Below are 20,628 nucleotides of genomic sequence, written 5' to 3'. Positions count from 1 at the left end.
AAATGCAGTTTCCATGCAGCCTTGGAAAAAGCTAATTCTATGCTGCTCCAGCCATGCCTCGCTAACACTGCTGTGTTTTTGTTCCAACGAAAACATAAAAATCTGTTTGAACTCGCAGCTCCTCAAAAAGCTCCTGAATAATGAGCGAGTCAGAAACGAGCCCGGCACTTTGCATCAAACGCTGTTTGTTTCTTGTCGGCTCGCGAGCCATTTAATAGGAAACTGAAAGCAAAGTGATTTGTTTCAAACTCTGACAGATGCCTTAATGAGAGAATTTCCCCACTGAAGCCATCGGCGCCGCTCAGAATGGACTATTAAAACCGACTGAACACTTTAACCTCGTGAGTTCTGCGGAAATCTGTCAACAACACAGCTGCTCAGCGTTTGGGCCGGCGCTAACTGGTCTGTAAACGTGATGCTGATGTCGCTTTTATGTAAGAGGCAAAAAAAAAGAGAGAGAGAGAGAGAAAGAAATGCTGAGAAAAAAAAAAAGATGTGGGTGTCAGATTGAAATGAGATGTCAACATGCCAACAGCAATCTTCCCTGGATGCTGAATACTGTACACTTGGCCATAAGCAGCACATCGGCGCTGACAATGCTTCACTCCTGCACCATTAATTCACAAAAGCCAGTCCTATAGGAAATAAACTAATTCTCTCATCTGTTTTTTTTTTTTTAATTCTTGGGTTTCCATCTTCTGTTTACTAACCCCCTTGCTTTGCCTTCTCCTTTCTTCTCCATCCATCCACTCTTCCTGTGCTTTTGCATAACATCTGCAGCGCTGCATTCACATTTAATTCACAGAGGTCCTGGGGGCGAACCAAAGCAGGTTTTAGACACAACTGCCAATCCACTTATCCGCCCACCTATCGCTGACTGCAGAGCCTGACTGTGCCATGGAAACACGCGTCTTCCTGCGTTTACGCCTTGTGTTTTCCCGCGAATGTATGTAGAGCGTAAATGTATATATATATATATATGTGTGTGTTCACGGAGAACAAACAACAACAATCAGGACCGGCCCAGTGGGTCAACAACTGCTACCCGTGTGTCGGCTACGGGATTAGAAGCCTCGGTAAAAAGCTCGCGTGTGAAAAATATTGACACAAGCAGCGACGTACGCATGAACGCACCGACACAACTCCACAATCAACGTCTGAAATGAACGTTTCGCTTCAGCCGCCGCAGCCCGGCGAATGAAAAACCAGAGAAGTAACCGCAGAATCCGTCGCTGAGCGTTAATTTAAAACTTTTCTTTTTTTTTTTTAAACTCACATAGTTCAGTGAAGTTTGCAAATTACCACAGAGTTTAATTCACCAATAAAAGAGACACATGCGAAGGATTCATGACGTCTTATAAGACATGTGATGTGTAGTTTGAGCTCCACTCCACCACTTCAGTCGGCTTCAGTTCTCGGTGTTGCTCTAAAGACGAGCATGATGAGAAAGCTAGCATGTGGAGGAACCCCAAGCAGCTTCTGGGTGTTTATTTCACTGCAATATAAAGTCCTGCACATCTTTAGAAGCTAAATGTTCTCAAGCAGCACGACAGAGTTCGATTTCTTTGATTACTTCGTGGAAAAAAATGGAGTCAAGTAATTTTTTTCCAGTTGCCCGCTGGAGCAGAACGGTGACTCGACATATTGTAGATGATTGAACGTTTTTGATTCAAACTTCTTGTCCCTGGATTTTTTTTGTCACTTGACTTTTGGTTGCAGTGGAGCTACTTTACTGTAACTGTGCAGAGGAACGTGATTTGTTTATAGCAAATACTTAAACGAGACACGTGGAACGTTTCGGCTGTGGCTCAGGTGGTAGAGCGGGTTGTCCTCTAATCGCAAGGTTGGCGGTTCGATCCCCTGCCCGTCCACAGTCGAAGTGTCCTTGGGCAAGACACTGAACCCGAAGTTGCTCCCAATGGCAGACTAGCGCCTTGCATGGCAGCTCTGTCGCCATCGGTGTGTGAATGTGTGTGTGAATGGGTGAATGAGAAACATTGTAAAGCGCTTTGAGTGCCGCAAAGGTAGAAAAGCGCTATATAAGTGCAGACCATTTACCATTTACCATTTCAATGAAAGGTCTCCGACAAGCAGCTCGAGCGCTCTTACGAAAATTTGACCAAAAATCTGACGATCCCTCTGACGAACAGTGAGAATTTGGCTTTTTTTTTTTCCTAACAACACCAACATGCCTTTTGGTGTTCAGAGGGTTACACACCGTCGACAACAACACGAAAACAACAAAGTCTTTTTCACAGCCGACATTTGTTGTTGTCGTGTTATCTGTCATCGTCGCCGAAACGGCTCGCCGGGACCCCGAACGGAACTGAACCACTGTTGAAGTTATTAGTCACACGCGTGTGTCTTTTGCAGCGATGAGTAACACCAATGAGCATCCACCGACCGAAGGAGAGCAGGAGGAAGGACAGACGCACCAATCTGAAGACTGAAAGCCACACGGAGAGGAGACAGATCCATCACAGAGCATCCCAAGTGTGCTTCTCCTTCCCTTCCAATGTTCAGATCACACTATTAATCCTCCTGTTTATTAACTTTTTAATGTAATGACCAATAAGACAAAAGCTCTGCTGAGTTCTACCTACATGCAAACTATCTTCTCCTGGTAAAGTTCTCGTCAACACTGCAGACGGACAAACATCTGCTTCCGAGTGTCAGCGCCGACTAAAAGGACCGGGTGCTTCAGCGGTGCTCATCCGCCACTCGTGTTTTAATGTTTTTTTTCCAGGATGTACGATAGAATTGTGAAGTGGGCGGAGCTGCTTCCTGCACCCCTGTTTGCTCAAAAAAAAAGTCCCATTCATTCCCCCGTCCCCTCCACTCACGATGCTACGTGAGTCACAGCTGGAGTAGTGAAACCAGTTCAATCATCAGGAGATCACAAACTTCTTTTTATAACAAACACAGAAGCTCTGAGGCAGGAAGGTTCAAAGTGTCAGAAAGATAAACAAAACACCGAAAGATTCTTCAAAACCCAATCTGTGGCTTCAATCAATTTGCATTTAAATGATGTGTCCAAAAAGGTTTGTTCTCAACAGCAAAGAAAGGACTTGGCTACGCTTCCCCGCGGCCGGCCTCCTCCCCGTCAGGAGAGGCCGCCGGGCATCCCAGCGTTTGGAGTCATTCGTCACACAAACAAAGCTGGAATAATTAAAACCGATTGCCGTTACATAAAACAATAAGACCGTTACATCACCCACAGAAGTCTTGTGTGTTACATATCCGAGGAGGAAGCTGGGATGAGGATACAGGAAGAGGCTTCTATTTTTACTTACGCCGCTCCGATTGGCTCCGAGTAGCACGGCGGCGCTGGGAAGTGATATTTGTTGCTCCTCCGAAAACAGATTTCGCCAGTATGTTTAGCAAGGAATAACTTGACAATGTTTAAAACAAAGATTTCTCACGTTGTGGAAAAAAATCCAGGTCGTCAAGGCGACCGGCGGATGTCACTCACCCACTGAGCACCACGATGAAGTCCATGACGTTCCAGCCGTTCCTCAGATAGGAGCCTTTATGGAAAACAAAACCCAGCGCCACCAGCTTGATCCCCGCTTCGAAGCAGAATATCCCAATAAAGTATGGCTCCGTCTTCTCCTGCGGGAGTAAAGGAGGCATATAGGTCAGCGGGGTCTACGGGAAGTGGAGCCGATGTTGATCACAACATCGTGGTAACTCATACATGGACTGCGACACTAAGCTGTGAGATTAGCTTGAAACATGAGCCAAACACATCATTTTTTAATCATTTAACAACAAAAATCCTCCTCTTTTCTTGCAATAAACACAACCTGAGACGAGCGGTGAACTCACTCGTCACGTGAAATCAGAAAAACTGAACTAATACAATTATTTAATTCATCAGTAACTCGCTCCTCCTCCAGCAGATCGAGGGAGGTGCAGCACAGAAAAGCCACGTTTAAAACATCCAGTCGTATTTTAAATGATTTGCTGTAAATCTTTCTGAGCCTAGAACTAAAACTCTCCTCTCCCAACTCAAAGGGAGGTTTCTTATTGTTGATATTGGACACGCTCCACACTGTACTTTTGTTTTTTTTTTTTGCAAAAAAACAAAAAAAACCTGCAGATTATAGCACAAAAACAACTCCTCAACCCCCACACATTCTGGTTTGTTTTCTATCCCCTCATGTCGAAAAAAAAAAAATCCATTTGTGTGCTGAGGATATGAAAACAGATTTCTTTTTTTTTTTTATTGCTCACCAGTCTCTTCGCCATGGGGGTCTTATCCTCTCCGGGGAGGTGCTGCTCCAAGGCCAGGACGATACAGTTTGCGGTGATGGTGGCCAGGATCATGTACTCGAATGGTGTAAAGGCGGCAAAGTTAAGGAACGTTCCTCACATGGAAAACAGATTCAGTTAAACACAGATCCAAAACTGGACATAGGATCACAGCTGCACACGTTTCCTCAGACGTATAGCTGAAAACACACTGACAGCAATACGGTTTGGCTTCTTTTTTTATATTTATAAATATATTTACAGTAGTTTTTGGAAAAATTCCAGAGAGGTGGTTCAGTTCAAGGTAAAAAAAATAAAATAAAATTTAAAAAAAAGAGACGGATGGATGATTAAATGACAGATGAATAATGGCACGGTTCATATTCTCTGGTATTGGAAGCAATCTGTTAGAGAGATTGCGGTATCCATGGCAACGTGCTTTTAAAAGTGCTTTTCATGAAGAGACGGGGAGCAGGTTAGGGAGGGAACCGGAGCGCTGCGGCGGCGGCGGCGTCACCTTGGCCTGAGCGGTCTGACGGCGCAAACTACAGCAAACACTTCAGCTCACGGCTCCTGTCACCGCCGCCGGCAGCTGACATCACAGCGGCGTGCATCCATTACGGTTGTGTCGGCGTGACGAGCTCGCCGCTTCTCTGTTTTGCTGCTAAAGAAAAACGCAGCCAAGGTTGCTACTAAAACGGTGTAATTATGAGTTGATTCAGTGACGCTAAGTAGGTTCATAACATCGCTGTGAAAACTCTGGAAATCACAAACACGAGCGACCGCGGCGCAGATATCTGATACAGAAGGTGCTTTAATGAATGTATGAATTACGTAATGCTGACACAATTACTCAACAGAAAAAATGACTCAATATCAAGTTTGATAATCAGTTAATTATTTGGGTCATTAAAAAAAAAGAAGAAGATCTGTCAACCTGTTTTCTTCTTTTTCAAACGTCTCTTTTTAAAAATTATTTCTTTGTAAATCAGTTTTGCTCAAACAGGACGAAGGATTTCAACCATTTTATAACTTTAAAAAGAAAAATATTTAAAAATAAGTAGCCTTAATAGCTCTCGAGAACATCTGGAAGAAAAAAATGCAAGAGTATGTAAAAAAAATAAAAATAATAATAATAACAAAAACTTGAATTTACTTCATTCTCACCGAATCAGTTTCAGAACAAAGAAACCAAAGAATCAAAATCAATCTTTACATTTTAAAGAACAATTAAAGCCGGTATGTTGAGGAAACGTGTGAATTATGTCTGATTGTAAAGACGAGTCAACAATCATGTCAAATGTTCTGTTTTTTAAAGACTACTAAAGAAAAAGTAAAGTAAAACGTGACTGTCAGCTTTGAAGGAAAGCTGCTTCATGTTATTAATATTGTTGTTGTTGTGAATATCTTGATGTTTATTGTGTCGTTGTTGATGCTTTTTGTAATTTAACGTTTTTAATAAATGTATTTGGGTAAAGAGGTCAGATAACATCAGACTATTCTTCTTTCTGCCGCCTTTCATTCAGGAATGTTTGTGTTTAATTGTTTTAACTCAGTGAATGAAATAAAAATTTGGGATTTTTGTGTTTCAGAATGAACTGATCAATGCACAAATAAATAATAAACCAACACATTTTAAAGCTGAAACAAATCCATCAGCAGAGTTGAAGACAAACATCCAGGAGCTGTTTTGGCTTTAAATGAATCGTGTTCTCACCAGAAAACTGCTCGACATGAGCTGCTTTTCTTTCTCTGCTGTTTTAAAGTCTCATAAATTTAAAAAAAAGATCTCATTGGTGGTTTGAGAAACTGCGATGGGGGATTTTTCACAAATTTTCTTCTGATTTTTTACACCCAGTGATTAATCAGTTGCTAAAACATGCAAACTGATCAACAACAAGAATCACTTTGCTGTAAAATATTTACACATCTGTTCATCTTTCCAGTGCAGATGTTTACTCTGACTGCAGCTCGTGCTTCTTCTATGATATTTGCAGGTCATTTTTTGTGCTTCAATCCTGAGCAGACCTTCGCAGATGTTCTAGCAGCACAAACACCTGTATCTGTACGTCCGGGGTGCAGCATGTGTACGTGTGCGGCGACATGCGACACTTGTGACTTTCCGTCCTGCGGAGCTCCCATGAGGAGGCTGCTCCTTGTTATTAATTTTCCTGCCTTTAGTGAAATGGGGTCACTGACTCACAGAGGAGTGCTGAGATGGGGGCCTCAGGGACTCACACTGACTCACATTGACAAGTCCACACTGTTGCCACTGAAAGCGGTTGAAAATAGCTAAAGTGGGAAATACTTAATAAATTTCGCCCACTGCTGTCACTAACCATTACCTGTTACCGTGCACACTGTTACCGGTCATTATGCAAGTTTCAGCCCATTTAGACCAAACCACACTCGCTGCTTTTAGCCATTTCGCACATTTCAGATCTGATCTGATAGTTGGGATGTATCTGTCTTCAACCTGCTGATTGAGGATGGACGCAATGGGTTGTACCGTCCAACAACCTGATCAATGTAGGGCAGCAGCTGTCGATTCCTAAAGTGTGGATAGAAGAGACAAACGCCTCCCTTCTGTTTGTCTGAAGCCCAAGGTGACGTCTTCAAACATTCACTTTTGTGCCACCAACGATCCACAAGACAAACGTATTCAATTAAGAACCGCAAAAAAAAAAAAAGTCTGAACGAGGAGCTGCAGCAGAGAATCTTTTCTTCAACGATTAGCTGATTCAATCAGCTTTTAATCACATGCGGTCACCAAAAATACCTCTGAAGCTGCCTCTTTAAAGCGTCCATACATGCGCAGCACATTGCAGTTTCTTGTGCTAAAGCGACATTAAAGTGTTAAATTTGACTGTAATTAATGGAGTGTGATGGATTATGTAATTAAGCAGAGCTTTAGGAGTCGGCTACTGGGTCTTTGTGATGTATGCAAATGAGCGGAAACCTATTGCTGTCTCAGAGGTGGAAAAAAAACACATAAATAATCTAAAATCTTACAGCAGCGAGCAGTGTCAGCAGTTTGTCCGTCCTCCAAAACGAAAGCACACTTTCACATTATAGAAGCTGCAAGCAGAGAATGGTAGCTTTTAATTTCCAAATCAGCTTTCTTTGATCAGCTAATCGACACACATGTGGGGACCCGGGATGCTGGGATGGTGCATCTTACTGAACACCGTGGTGAGTCTTTGGCCTTTCACGTCACCAAACCGGAGTGACCTGTTGTCATACGTGTGCATCAAAGCGGCACACGAATCCACATGAACCTGTTTTACATCTGCAGCCTCAGGACTTGGACGGTGCAGGTCTCGCCCAGTCAACACTCTGACATGTGCTGCTTTCACAGCCCACGATTCACCGCAGCACTACTGGCCAGCTCTCTCCCACATACCTCTGCCTCTGTGATGCCGACAGTCACATTACCGTGCTTGCCGGTGGCCAGCTAGTCTTGACCACTAGCCCCACTCCCACATACCCACGGAGCCTGTGGTTAGGTAACAGTGGGAGACTGGCACGCTGCACTGGAGGGGGTGTAAGACAGGAGGAGCAGTGGGTAGATATGGCAAATGAGCGATGCTGCTGAGCTGATCGTGCTATCAAAACACAAAAAGCTGAATAATACACATGAGGAACAAAAGCGTCTTGTGTCTTATTGTGCATGCATGTTGGAGCTACGAGGACGACGACGACTTCTCCGATGAGCTCTGTTAGGTCTGCAGAAGTTCAGCAGAAAGAAAGTGTTGGCCAACGCTGCAGCAGGAAGCAGAAAAATGCTGCCTGGTGGATTTGAACTGACACCTACTCATGGCCAGGTTCATATTCCAATGAGCACTAAGGCATCAGAGATGTGCCTACATGCCACCCCCACAGTGAGCAGAGCTGCTTCTAATGATCACCACATGCTAACTTTCTGCATTCTGCCAGCGCTGGAGCAAATGGAGCCCGCAGATGAACAAATAAGTTACTTATCAGGCAGGATTATGAAGCGGTTACACTCAGGAATTAATTACAGAGGGGGGATTTTCACTCTGATGCTTTAACTAGCCGCTTGAAATCCTAGAGTGGGCTGTGCAGATACACAAGGACACTGAACAAAGAGGATGCAGGGCAATGAATGAAGGAGGTCATGCAAAAACACACTCAGATTGAGAAGCTGCACTTTTTTAGGCAACAGCAGCTCACATGCTGGCTGAAGCTGACCAGACAACAGCCCGCCAGAACAATTTCAAACTCTCAGAAAAGCACAGACAACTTTAAACACAAGTGTATAGGTAAGGATATGGCCACTCAATGAGTCGCTTTGCGTATTTCCTAATAATGTTGTCCTCTGCAAATATGAAGAGCGACCTGTTGACGGTGAGGCAGTTCTGCTGGTGGGACACGGGGCCGTACAGAGCCATGGTCCTGGCCCGCTGCGCCTTCTGCGCTTGATTGGCGAGTCCAGCCTCCGCCGCCGCCGCGTCCTGCCCGTCGCCGCCGCTGCCGCCGCGCTCCAAGTCCCCATCCCCGGAGTCCACCGTGGTGGGAGCGGACTCGTCTCCGAACCGAGCCATTCTACAAAGAGATGAGGAGGGCTTAGAGTGCTTTCACCTGAAAGGACGACTTCAAATGAGGGGAGAAAAAAATAAAAATAAAAATGAAGTGGAGCTAAACGGATAAAAAAAAAAAAAAATCATCCACCTTCAATCCACTGACAGCTTTTCGAGCGCCGAGATTCCCCAAAAAGTTACAGATTCCTATCACTCCATATCCACCAGAGAGAGAAAAGGGATTATAGCATTCAGTTGGCTTATGTTTCAGGAGATTCTTCCATGTACTTAACGATGATTCAGGTGCACATTATCCCATCTGTTTACCGCGCGTAACGATCAGCTCTGAGCAACTTTTACTGTGCGCGCGTCTCTAAACTCTGGCAGCGGAGGAGGCACAAAAAAAACAAAAAATAAAAATCCACCGATTTTAAACCTTGTAATTTTCTATCAACATCGAAATTCGTTTTGATCTAACACGCGGGGAGCTACGTGATCGAAAACTACTCTGTGCTCATCAAACGGAGACATCCGAGGGAAGTGTTCCCAAACTTTACGCATCTTCTCCACCCGGTTAACTTGACAAAAAAAGAAAAAAAAAAGAAAAGAAAGGAAAGAAAAGAAAAAAAAAAGGAAGATGTCGTGTGAAAGGAAGCGTCTAGACAAGAATCTCTATTAAACGTCTTCACTAAACGGGCGAAAATGGAGCGAGAAGGTTTTGCTTCAACAGCCAGACCAGTCTGTCTTATCACCTACTAGGAAGAGGAAAAAAAAAAAAAAAAAAAAGGATCAGCCAGGAGCGCATAAGCAAACCGGCAGCCCCCTCCCACAGTACTACTTCATTTCAAAATTCATCTGAATGAAAGCTGCTTGGAGAGGAGGGACATATAGGCCTGTTTTTGTTTCCATAGCAATTGGAGTTTGTTGAGGATGAGCAGAAAACATTTCTCCTAAAAAAAGAAGAAGAAGAATTCAGTGGGCTGTGTGGGTATGTGGCTCAAAAACAATTATGTAAAGATGTTTGTGGGTGCTGTGGGAAAAGAGAGGGGTGTGAAAACTAAATAAAAACCAGATACTAGACAATGCACAGAGGAAGGGAACAGGTGTGTGGATCTGCGGACGCAGCAAGCAGAGCAGAGCAGGAGCTGCTCTTTATGTGAGCTCGGCTTAGTGAGTGAGCACCATTTGACGGTCAACATTGTCATATTTTCGTTAATGGAGACAGACTCGTACTATTAAAACATTTTACAAACTAGGCCATTGTGCTAATATTGGAGTAAAAGTCGGGTGTAAAAATAGAGCATGAAATAGATCTTAGGGCTGCTCCCTTTTTTGAGGGAAAGCAAACGAAAGCAGGGTCTTCTTCACGCTGACTGCCACAAGTGAGACCTCATTAGGCAACTGGGCTCTCTCGCTCCATCTGCTGCTCCCCTCCCCTCCCCTCGGTTTCCTGAAGATGACCACTCCAGCCCCCACAGGCATGATATTATTCAACCGAGCCTTGTTTCATGCACGCCGCCGCCGCCGCTTGTCACAATTAAAATCAACCCACGGCGTCCATGTCCCGACACAAAATATGACACGGCTGCTGACTGACAGACTGTATGGTGCAGCAGGTATCACAGTGTGCAGACGGGCAGGGAGCGAGGGCTTAGAGGGGGGATTGTGAGAGCGAGCCAAGAGAGAGTGACAAATTCATGCTTGGCAAACAAGTTGAGATCTGGGGGAGAAGGAAAAAAAAAAAAGATTTAACAGGATCTATGAATAAGTTGCTAAAAAAACTCAGCCGGGGCTCTGTTACCTCCTCTCCTCCCTAATCTGCATGGAGCAGGCGGGCGTGTCACTTCATGCAAAGCAGGACAGCAACAAAAGGTGACCTACCAAGTGTAGCATGCAAAAAATAAAAGAGAAACTGAATGTAACACGAACTCTATACAGATATCTGTACTGTATATTCACACATCTATCTCCATACTTTAAAACATCTTACATAAGAACTCATAACAACAACAACAACAAAAATCATCTACTTGTATGTTGCCCAACAAAAATATTTGTCCATCTCTGCAAACAGTGCATATCTGTATATGTGTGTGTGTCTCCAGCTCTCTCTTTGCTGTTGTTTCCATAGCGACATAGCTCTCTTGAATTCCTGCTCCGTTCTTTTCATTTCTGCCAACAAAAGCCATGTTGCACAATAGTGCAACCTCTTCCTACAGAAATCTGCTTCTCCCAACGCACACACACACACACACACACACACACACACACTCAGCGGCCTCCCCATCGTGGTCGTTGGACATCTCGAAGGCGGAAGCTGACAGACCTCTGTTCAGCCCCGTCGCTGCACCGACGATCGAAAATACAGTACAGATAGCCGCCCAGGTGTAGTCTGCTTTAAGAGCGTTCGGCTTTTGTTGGGCTCCTGCTCGCAGCCTACTCGAAGGCGTCCAAAAATAGCAGCGTAAACTCTTAGTGCAAGAGCAGACAAGCTTATATCAACGTGCCTGGGCCTAAAGCAAACTTCGAATAAGATGAATTTAGCAAAAAAAAAAAGGGGCCAAAGATAACATTTCTATGGGGGGAAAAAAACCAACAACATTGCATTTATGTTCATACTTTGGCCAAAAAAAAAAAAAAAAGGAAGCATCTTTGGAAGCACATATGGAGGAAGACGGAAGAAGTGAGGCAGCAGGTGACATGCACTGTGAGTTAAAACGTTAATGGGCGTACTTTGTGCCAGAACTCTGAGGAGCATTTATATAATTGCAGAGAGGCTTTCACCCAACATTGACTGGAGTGGTTTTAGCATTTTATTTTTCTCTCTGTTCCCTAGCAACAGACATCCTCTAGTACTGAGTTATGTCAGTTTGATTCGACCAATAACTGCTGCTTATATCATCGCAGATTGGCGTGACACTGTAACGCTAAAAAACACTTTTACGTCGGTTTTCAAAACAACGGCCCGAATCTAAACACTAGCCCTCCCCGAAAAAAGCTCAAACGCCTATACGTAAACCTCAGAGATTAAGTTTGGGAGGAATAAACGCTTTTCTTACACTCAAAACTGCCGTAGCACTCAGCACACAGCATTATTATAGCTTGTGTCTCGATAAAAAGCCGTTTAGCGTGATGAGAGCGAGCTCAACAATGTCCACACTGTACTGCTGAGCTCTAAAGGCATCATATGCTGCCTCCCTGCTGTTTCTCTACTTTGATTCCCTAGCATCCCCTAATGGACAAATAACCACAATACATGAACATTAGTGCTCTGAAATCAATGCTCGGTTCTGCTCCTTGGTGCATTTTTTAAACATATTTTCTAATAATTGCATGTTGCAGTTGCTCATGCATGCTTAGAAACGTAAAATAAATGCAGAAACATTCCCTAAATCTGCTTTATGTGAGAGAAAGATGGAAAGCAAAAATGAGAACATGACAGTCGACCAGTAAAGTGGATGGGGAGTGAAATCAGAGGATGGAGGGGAAATTAGTAGGAGGAAGAGGAGGAGGAGGAGGAGGAGGAGGAGGAGGGACTGGTGGGTAGGCTGCAGGTACTGATGGAGGACCACTCCACATTCAAGTGGTGGGAAGCAGAGAATCAGAGCGATGTGGCTCCAGAGTTCACAAGTTCACCAGCAAGCACCATGTGCTCTGCAATTAATAACACTACAAAGCATCTGATTACAGAAAACCACAGCCGGCACTGTTACAGAGGCACGAGGAAAAAAACATCAAATCAACCGATAGAAGTAGCTGCAACTGATTTGGTGATTCATGGGTAGGACTATAACAATACTAGCAACAAAGGCATCGGCGTACGGAGTGCTGCCGTGGAAATAAGCCCTTCATATGTGAGCAACAAAACAGCAATAATGGATGTTATACCAGGGGCGGAACGAGAGAGAGGGGTGGCAAATAGATGTAGGGGGTTGCATACGTGTGTGAATATATCCATCATCTATACATCTTAATCCTCACTAGGGTCATGGGGGGGTGGAGCCTATCCCAGCTGGGTGAAGGCAGGTTCACCTGGACAGGTAACCAGTCTATCACAGGGCTACACTTAGAGACAAACTCTCACAGTCACACCTACGGACAATTTACAATCACCAATTAACCTCATTAAATTAAAAAAAAATCTTCTTTCTCAAACCAAACCTCCAGACATCTACGTGTTCCCAACCAGCAGGAGTCATCACACTGACACAAATACTGCTGAAATAAATGTTACATAAGTAAATATCATTTCCATTTGTCTGGCACTTCTAAACATGAGCGGTTTATTAGCTAAAGCCAAACTTCAGGGCAATAGTTGTTGGATAGAAATGCTTCTAACATTAGATTTTTTTTAACAATACACATATAACAATAACATAGCGTGGACCACATCTTTCTGGTAAAACAGAAATGGAGCAAGGACATTCATGACGTATTCATGACCTACATTAGTGAGCAAAGCCAGTGCAGCGTAAAGACGACGTGGATCTACAAGAGCTGAATACGACGACTACCGACGCCCGACAAACTTATTCAGATCCAAAGCTTTGGTGGAGCTGCAGGTAGATGTTGCATTGTGAGCTTGAATGTGTGATTTCTTTTGACTTACAGCCTGTTTTCAGAACCACAGATTATAATTACCTCCTCTCACCATCCTTCTGTGGCTGTTCTTTAATGGTAGCCAGCTACATATGTGAAAACTAGCAAGGCCCAGGATGACTGGAACCCGTGGTTCATCTCACAAGCAAACACTTTATGTGAACTTAGACACTATTAGTTTAACCCTGACAGGTCTGGGCCTGTTTTGGCCATTTTTGCATACATTAAGTTTTGTCTTTATATACTACATGGGAACATGTTCACCGTGCCCATGTTTGGTGTCTTTTTTTTTCAGTCCATCACCGATATAATCTATTACTAACGTTTTGGGCTCAAAAAACATACAAAAAAAATACAAAATCCGATTCGAAAATGCTTAACGAAGCATTTTGACGGTTGAAAATGTAAACATAGGTTGCAGATATGAATTTGAAAAGGTAAATTTGATATAAAATCAAACTAAATACAAATATTTGCAGCTACATACGAAGCAGGAGTGGCTTTCTGTCTGTTTAAATGAGGCAGACAGTCACATCACAGGAGCTGCACTTCCAGGGACTTTCCTTCACTTTTGTCTGTCACAAAAAAAATGATAAAGATGTTGAAAGAACTGCGGCGCCTGCAGCCTACATTTCATACGCTTATACTCTACACACGTTTGTTTTTTTCCCCCACGCTCGTTCATATCATCGTATCTCTGGGTTTATGTGGTCTATCGACATGAAACCAAAACTGGGAGAGAGTTTGAAGTCTGCACTTTGGAGAGAAGTTGACGTCATGTGATTATATCACGCCGGCGTGCTAAGGGTTAACACATTGCTAACAGTTATGTTACCGTGTGGTCTAACCCGGTCTAACTGCTGTCTTACTTTCATAAAGGTCGACTATGAGCAGCCTCACCGGGGGGTTGTGTCGCCTCGTATGCATCTGTAGTAGAACCGTTACTTCCTTATGGTGCATTCACAGGCACCGGGATATCAGAGTTTCACTCGTATCTGGTCTTTCTCGGCCACAACTTTTCACATACATATTTAGTAATCCTGCGCTTGTGTTTTTGTGGCTGCCTGCTTGTTTTTTTGTTTATTTTTTTGTCTGTTAGCAGTCTAGCGCTTTACAGGAGAAGAGTTTGAACCTGAAACTTCCTACATGACTTCGGATGGTCCCGTCTTGGAGTGGTTAGATCAATACTGGTGACCGCTACAGGAGGTCAAAGGTTCCCAAAAATAGCTCCGTGTGACTGAAAATGCACGAAAAGACACAAGTTTAGTGGACTGACTAAGGGAGAAGTCCAAGGCCTGTAAATTGGTGATGTAACACATGACCTTGAGACAAAGGTCAAGGTCACACTGAAGGTCTTACATCATCATAAACTTTAAATTCATTATAACTTGGAAAAGGTGTAAGATAAGATAGATAAGATAAGATAAGAAGCCATATTGGTGAGGTGACGTTTGACCTTGGATTAAAGGTCAAGGTCAAATAAATAAATACACCAAATTGCTTCTGCTCCACAGACTACGCTCTTGTCACGTTATGGATCATTTTAAGGCAAAATCAAGTCAAGTTCTGCCTCAAGTAGCTGCACAGTAAAACACAGAATCAGGTAGACATCATCATCAGACAACTACGTCCCCCTGCCGAGAGCTCTCTAGTTTTGAATCAGATCTTTTGGAACTATCCAGATGGAAAGGCATCTTCTAGGGGTGACAATAGATCCGCCCCTGCTGTAAGGGCTGATCATTTGAACCCCTGAAGTCATGAGTTTCCAGTATTACCATGTGAATGTTTGAGCAGCACTATGGACACACGAGTCTGCTGATAGCTGGTGGCCATGACACATCGAGAAAGGTGTCAACAAAGGAAGAAGAAGAAGAAGAACGCTAGCAAGAAAGGTTTGTACATCTTCTGTAATCTCAGTCACATTGTTCATATTCTGCTGAGAAACTGTCAATCTGGATAATACAACAAATCTCCTAAATAGTCCCTCACAGATGTATTATGCATGTTTTGACCACTAGGAGGAATAAAGGCTCAGAGTCTGGCATCAGTCTGATGTGATGAGTCTTATTCTGGCCCTCAAGCTAATCTGAGTCCCGTACTTCAACTCTAGCTTTGTGAAGTCGCTGTAAAAAAAACAAAAAAAAAAAACATCTGGGAGCATATAGGCTGCTGCATGCTAAACTTTCTTCCTCAACAACTAGTTTATTTCAGATTTTTGGAGGCTTTTGCCTTCTATGCAGTGAATACATACATCCCATCCCTCAGAAGCTTCGACAGAGCTGTGTGTAGGCTGCAGAACGAATCGCTGAGCTAAAAGCAGCAGAGTTGATCCACATAGCGCTGTACTCTGACTGATGTTAATTTGGAAAAACTTGTTTAATTTCATGTTAAATGAGCATTATCTGTTCATGTGTGTGTTGTCCTGGTCACTCAGGGGCAAAACACAGATCATCACCGTGTGAGAGGACGGCTGTGTCGGGTTGTATCCGGCTCTTTAGCTGCCAAACGCTCTGCTGTGAGCGTAAAACGGCACAAAATCAAAACAGTGAGCTGAGTGACGCTAAAACGCTCCGGACAGCGCATCACACAGTCATTTCAAACCTTAAATGAGCGAATGGTGTTGTGTATACATTCAGTATCTGTGTGTGTGTCGCTGCTTAAGCTCCAGCATGTCCCACTTGTGCACGTCATTCTGAGTGCAGGTGTAATTATCACCATCGATGTAGGCCACACTCCGTTCCCAGTTCAACAGCGCCGTTAATATGCACGCTTGCTCACTTTGCACGGCTTATTGGGATCCTTGAATGGACTCGTTAAGGCTCTCAGGACTGCGCTTTTGTTGCTGTGAAATGTGTCGGCCACAGAAAAATGGAGATTTACTGACATCATGAAATCATGCATCTAAACGTGTGTCAGGTTGAAAAGTTGTCCTGCATTCCCAGTATGTATGTGTGTTGTTTTGTACACTGGTACTTTCATCCGCCCCCCTGGAGATTTATCATCTTTACATGTACAATTCAAAAAGGAATCCTTTGACTGTGAACATCTTTTATACTTACTCCCACTCCTTTCTCCGGGCCTGTGGCGTGCTCTGTATTTTGTGAGCCTGGTGGGCCATGATGATGTCCTTTTGTTCCACAAGCCCGCCGCGCCGTCGCAGCATGCCGTGGGGGCTCAGAGACCCCGAGCCCTGATCGGACGAGGCCTCTTCCTGACCACAAGGCACATCAAAGCTGGCGGCTCGAGGGGGCAACCCCAGGCATTCAGGGACAGCATGAGGGACCTGCAGGGAGGAGGAGCGAGCTCCTTGTGCCAGACCGGGGCGGGAGGCGGAGCTGGATTTCCTCCAGGGCTCAGGCTCAGGCAGAGACAGGGACGACTGGATGAGCGTCTCTCCACGCCGACCACAGCTGGTGGGAGAGTGGAGGTTGGGTGACAGGGATAGGGAGAGGGACTGGTCTGAACTGGTGAGCATCTCTGCAGAAGCCTGGAGTTGGCGCTTTCACCATAATGCTACAGACGAGGAAAAACACAGGAAAGAAGATGATGAGTGAAAGGCAGCAGAACAGTTCACATCCTGCCTGTGTCCTCTCTGATTATTCGGTACGTCTCTCAGCCCTCTGGTCCACACAGAAATACCTCATCACCTACCAAAGTGAAGTTTGTTCTGATTTTCTTGGTGGCCAGAGGACGACTGAACATAAGCCTGAGGTCACAGTTATCACACTCTCTGTGAATGAGCTCTATTAAGTGGACTAGCAGGACTTTATGGCTCCCAGACACTTGTAAGGTTCAATACTCTGGATTATACAACAAACAAATATGTGCAATAGTAACAACATCCCCGTCAGCCTCGACTGAAACACTTTAATCAGCTGCTAAAGCATTGCAACTGCAAAGGTTTTCACTGGGAGCATGTTAGCATGCTGACATTTGCACTTGGCTCACTCCACCGCTGTGCCAAATGACAGCCTTGCAGTGGAGTGCAGCACGGCTGTACACGGCTGGTTTTTGTCCACAAGAGGTTTGAATTACCTCTCTGCTTGAGAGGGATTTGTTTCTATTGATATTTAAAAAACAGTGTAATCTGAGCGCCACCCAACGTACCTGCCAGTCTGGGTTTAGGGTTAACTTTGTTGGCTGTTTAACAGCCATTACTGCACTGCAGGAATAATTGCTAAAAATCAAAATTCATGAAAACATGTCGATGGAACAGACAAAACACAGAGGAGGGACATGTAGGAGACAGAGCGTCTCGAGTCTCTGAATGGTGCAAATGAAATTCAGAATGGGTGCCACCATTTCACTGTGCCTTTTCTAAATCATCTGCCACTAGGAGCTTTTATACTAGTAGTGCAAATGAGTGGAAGAACAAAAGCTTTGAACCAGCAGCCGTGCAGAAATAGTACCAGTGCTGGTGGGCGGAATAAGTCTGTACAGAAAGTGGGTCTCGTAAAAAGTACTGAGACACTGAGAGAGAGGCTTGTTGTCTCTTTGAGCCTCAGTGTGGTCACGTTGTGTTTACTGACCACAACCGTCCAGCTCGGCGTGTGTGTGACTGAAACAGAGAAATATGGGGGAGATGAAGTGACAAGGCTGGAAAACAGCAAGTTTACAGCGAGCCAGTCAGAGACAGACGAAACAAGGCTGTTTCCAGTGAGCCGGAGCTGAAAGGAAGATGACTGAGTGTGGAGGAGCTGAAGCAAAGGCTCGGTGACTCACTCATCAGCAGCAGGGCTCCTCAGACATGAACTGGACACAGTCTGAGTTGAGCTCTGCCCTCGAACACAGCACAGCGCTCGTCTGAAAGCCGGCCGAGGCTACAAGGTCAGCGCACACATTTACACGGGTGGCTTGATCGCAGCTTTATGCTGCTCATGGGTGGGCTGCCTCTGATTTTAGCACCGCCATTCAAGTTCAAAAGAAATGCGATAGGTAGTATTATCAGTCAGTTTTGCAGCCGGAGCTGAGGGGCGAATTAAATGTCAAGGCACTTACATCAACAGGCACACCTGGACAAAAAATAAAAAACAACAACAAAAAAAAAAAAATGGAACAAACCAGGATGACATGCAGGAAACCCACAAACAAACCTACTGCTGCACACTGACAGTAATTACTGCTGCAGGCGTCCACCCTATAATTTAATAAAGTTAAAACACTTCTCTATTTAAATTCACATCTCAGCTCCTGGCTGTGATCTCCTACGCTTTAATTAGTGCAGAGCCTACTGGAACAACAGGCGGCCCCCCTCATCTCATCTGTGCACGTCAGCTGCAGGTCGGCAATCGCTTTAGAAATGCATTAACTAGCCTGTTAACAGGTATTGCTAATTAGGCTGCTGTTGCTTCTTTTTTTTTTTTTCTCTCTCTCTCGTGGAGTTAAGTGTTTGACGCAAGTGAAGAGAAGAAAGCATCAGTCAGAACAAGTGCAAACAGACGGACAGGAGGCGAAACATGCACACAGGGGGGAAGGGGATGGATGCAGCAGCCGCGACAGGAGATGTACAAAAAAAAAGAAATAAAAAAAATCAATTAACTAATGAATGATTGATGAACGTGGCAGCTCTTACCTTGAGGTGACGCGCGCTCCTTCATCGTCAGAGAGCCCCGATCAGCTGGATCCTAAATTCAGCCTCTCCTCACTCGGTCCAAGTTCACTGGTCTGAGGATGATTTCGCGAGGATTCCTTGAGTGATGATTGCCGCTGTACGGCTATAAATACTGCGGGGTGGCCGGCAGCCAGAGGAGTGTAGCACAGATGAGCGTAAACAGGCATGGGGACAAGAGGGAGGCATGGAGATGATCCCAGTCATCTTCACTAGCTGGCTGCCGTCATGTGAGTCACCATGTGGTTCACAAGGAACGGCTCCAAACTTCTTTCTCGGAGTTCAGGGGAGATATTAGGAGCTCTGGCTTCGTCCACGGTCGGGTCGTATTTATGTGATCAAACGGGGGAGATCTGGGAAAGAAAGAAAGAAAGAAATGAACGCAACAGGTCTTTATTTGAATTTTCCTCCGGCGCTGCTCGGATTTATTTACCACTAGATGGTGGACTAAAGCCACACCTGGCTCTCAGCAGGTTCAGCCGGTACGCACAGAGCAGGGGTGGAAACAGCCCTAATGCCCCCCTCAGGAATACTGTTGATTTTCTATTGTTGTAAAACATTAAAAAAAAATATAATGAAGTAGTGCAAATTTAATATGCACACAAGAGCTATGCTAAAGAGAGGGTAAAAAAATCACAACAATTTTTTAAAAATACGACATCTTATAAAGGGATATCTTCAATAAAAACATGTTTGTTATGCAGAAAATTAATAAAAAATTAATTATTTTCCATGTTGTTCTGACTTTAGCTACAACATAAACATTAGCGGACACATGCAAAAATGACTTTAGATTTTAGTTTATAAGAAAAAAGAAAAAAAAGGTTTGATTAATGCTAATTAATTAGCCAAAATAGTTCATTTTTGACTTAAAAATAATGTTAAATCCCAAATTTCCTGACACAATTAGCAGACACAAGCATGAATTTAAGCTAGCAGGCTAATGCTAACTTAAGCTAATATACCAGTGTGTTGTTAGCTTTACATAAAGTCAAATAGTTAGACTTTTAGACATATAATACTTTTTTTTTTTTTTTGCTGGTTAGCTATTGTTATTGTATTATGTAACACTAGCAGGGCTGCTGTATTGAAAATGTATAAATAATTAGCAATATAAATATAATGAAGTTGTGCAAATTGAATATGCACACAAGAGGTATACTAAAGAGAAGGTAAATAAATCACTTTTTTTTATTTTTATTTTTTTAAATAATATGACATCTTGAAAAGGAGCATCCTCTTCTACAAATCATGGCAGATGCCCCCCCTGCTGGGGTAATATTACCATATTACCTCAGGAGTTATTTTCATCAATCAAAACATCTTAGTTATGCATCAAATTACAATTATTTTCCAATTCCAATGTTGTTCTGACTTTAGCTACAGCATAGCTAATGTATACAAAATACATGATTTTTGTTTTTCAAAAAAAAAGTTTGATTACTGCCAATTAATTAGCTAAAATAGTTCATTTTCGACATAAAAATAATGTTAAATCCCAAATTTCCACAGACAGCAGACATTAGCGAGGAATTTAAGCTAGCTAGCTAATGCTAAGCTAATACAGCAATGTGTTATTTGCTTTGCATAAAGTCCAGTTGTCACACTTTTAGACAGATAATAATA

The 20,628-nt window shown here is 43.7% G+C and overlaps 1 protein-coding gene across 1 annotated transcript in view; it reads right to left on the bottom strand.

The window, feature by feature from the left end:
• The window catches only part of cacna1eb (calcium channel, voltage-dependent, R type, alpha 1E subunit b), a 71,453-nt gene extending 54,584 nt beyond the window's left edge, over positions 1–16,869 (bottom strand). Inside the window, 4 exon segments of the mRNA XM_008291122.1 lie at positions 3,473–3,612; positions 4,237–4,342; positions 8,548–8,820; positions 16,454–16,869. Of these exon segments, the coding sequence (XP_008289344.1) occupies positions 3,473–3,612; positions 4,237–4,342; positions 8,548–8,820; positions 16,454–16,869 (935 nt within the window).
• Positions 16,870–20,628: the final 3,759 nt, after the last annotated feature.

The sequence above is a fragment of the Stegastes partitus genome, unplaced genomic scaffold (genome assembly GCF_000690725.1).
Source record: "Stegastes partitus isolate 25-593 unplaced genomic scaffold, Stegastes_partitus-1.0.2 Scaffold719, whole genome shotgun sequence".
Classification (NCBI taxonomy): Eukaryota; Metazoa; Chordata; class Actinopteri; family Pomacentridae; genus Stegastes; species Stegastes partitus.
Note: the sequence above shows the minus strand (reverse complement) of the source record. Positions and strands in the feature narration are given on the sequence as shown.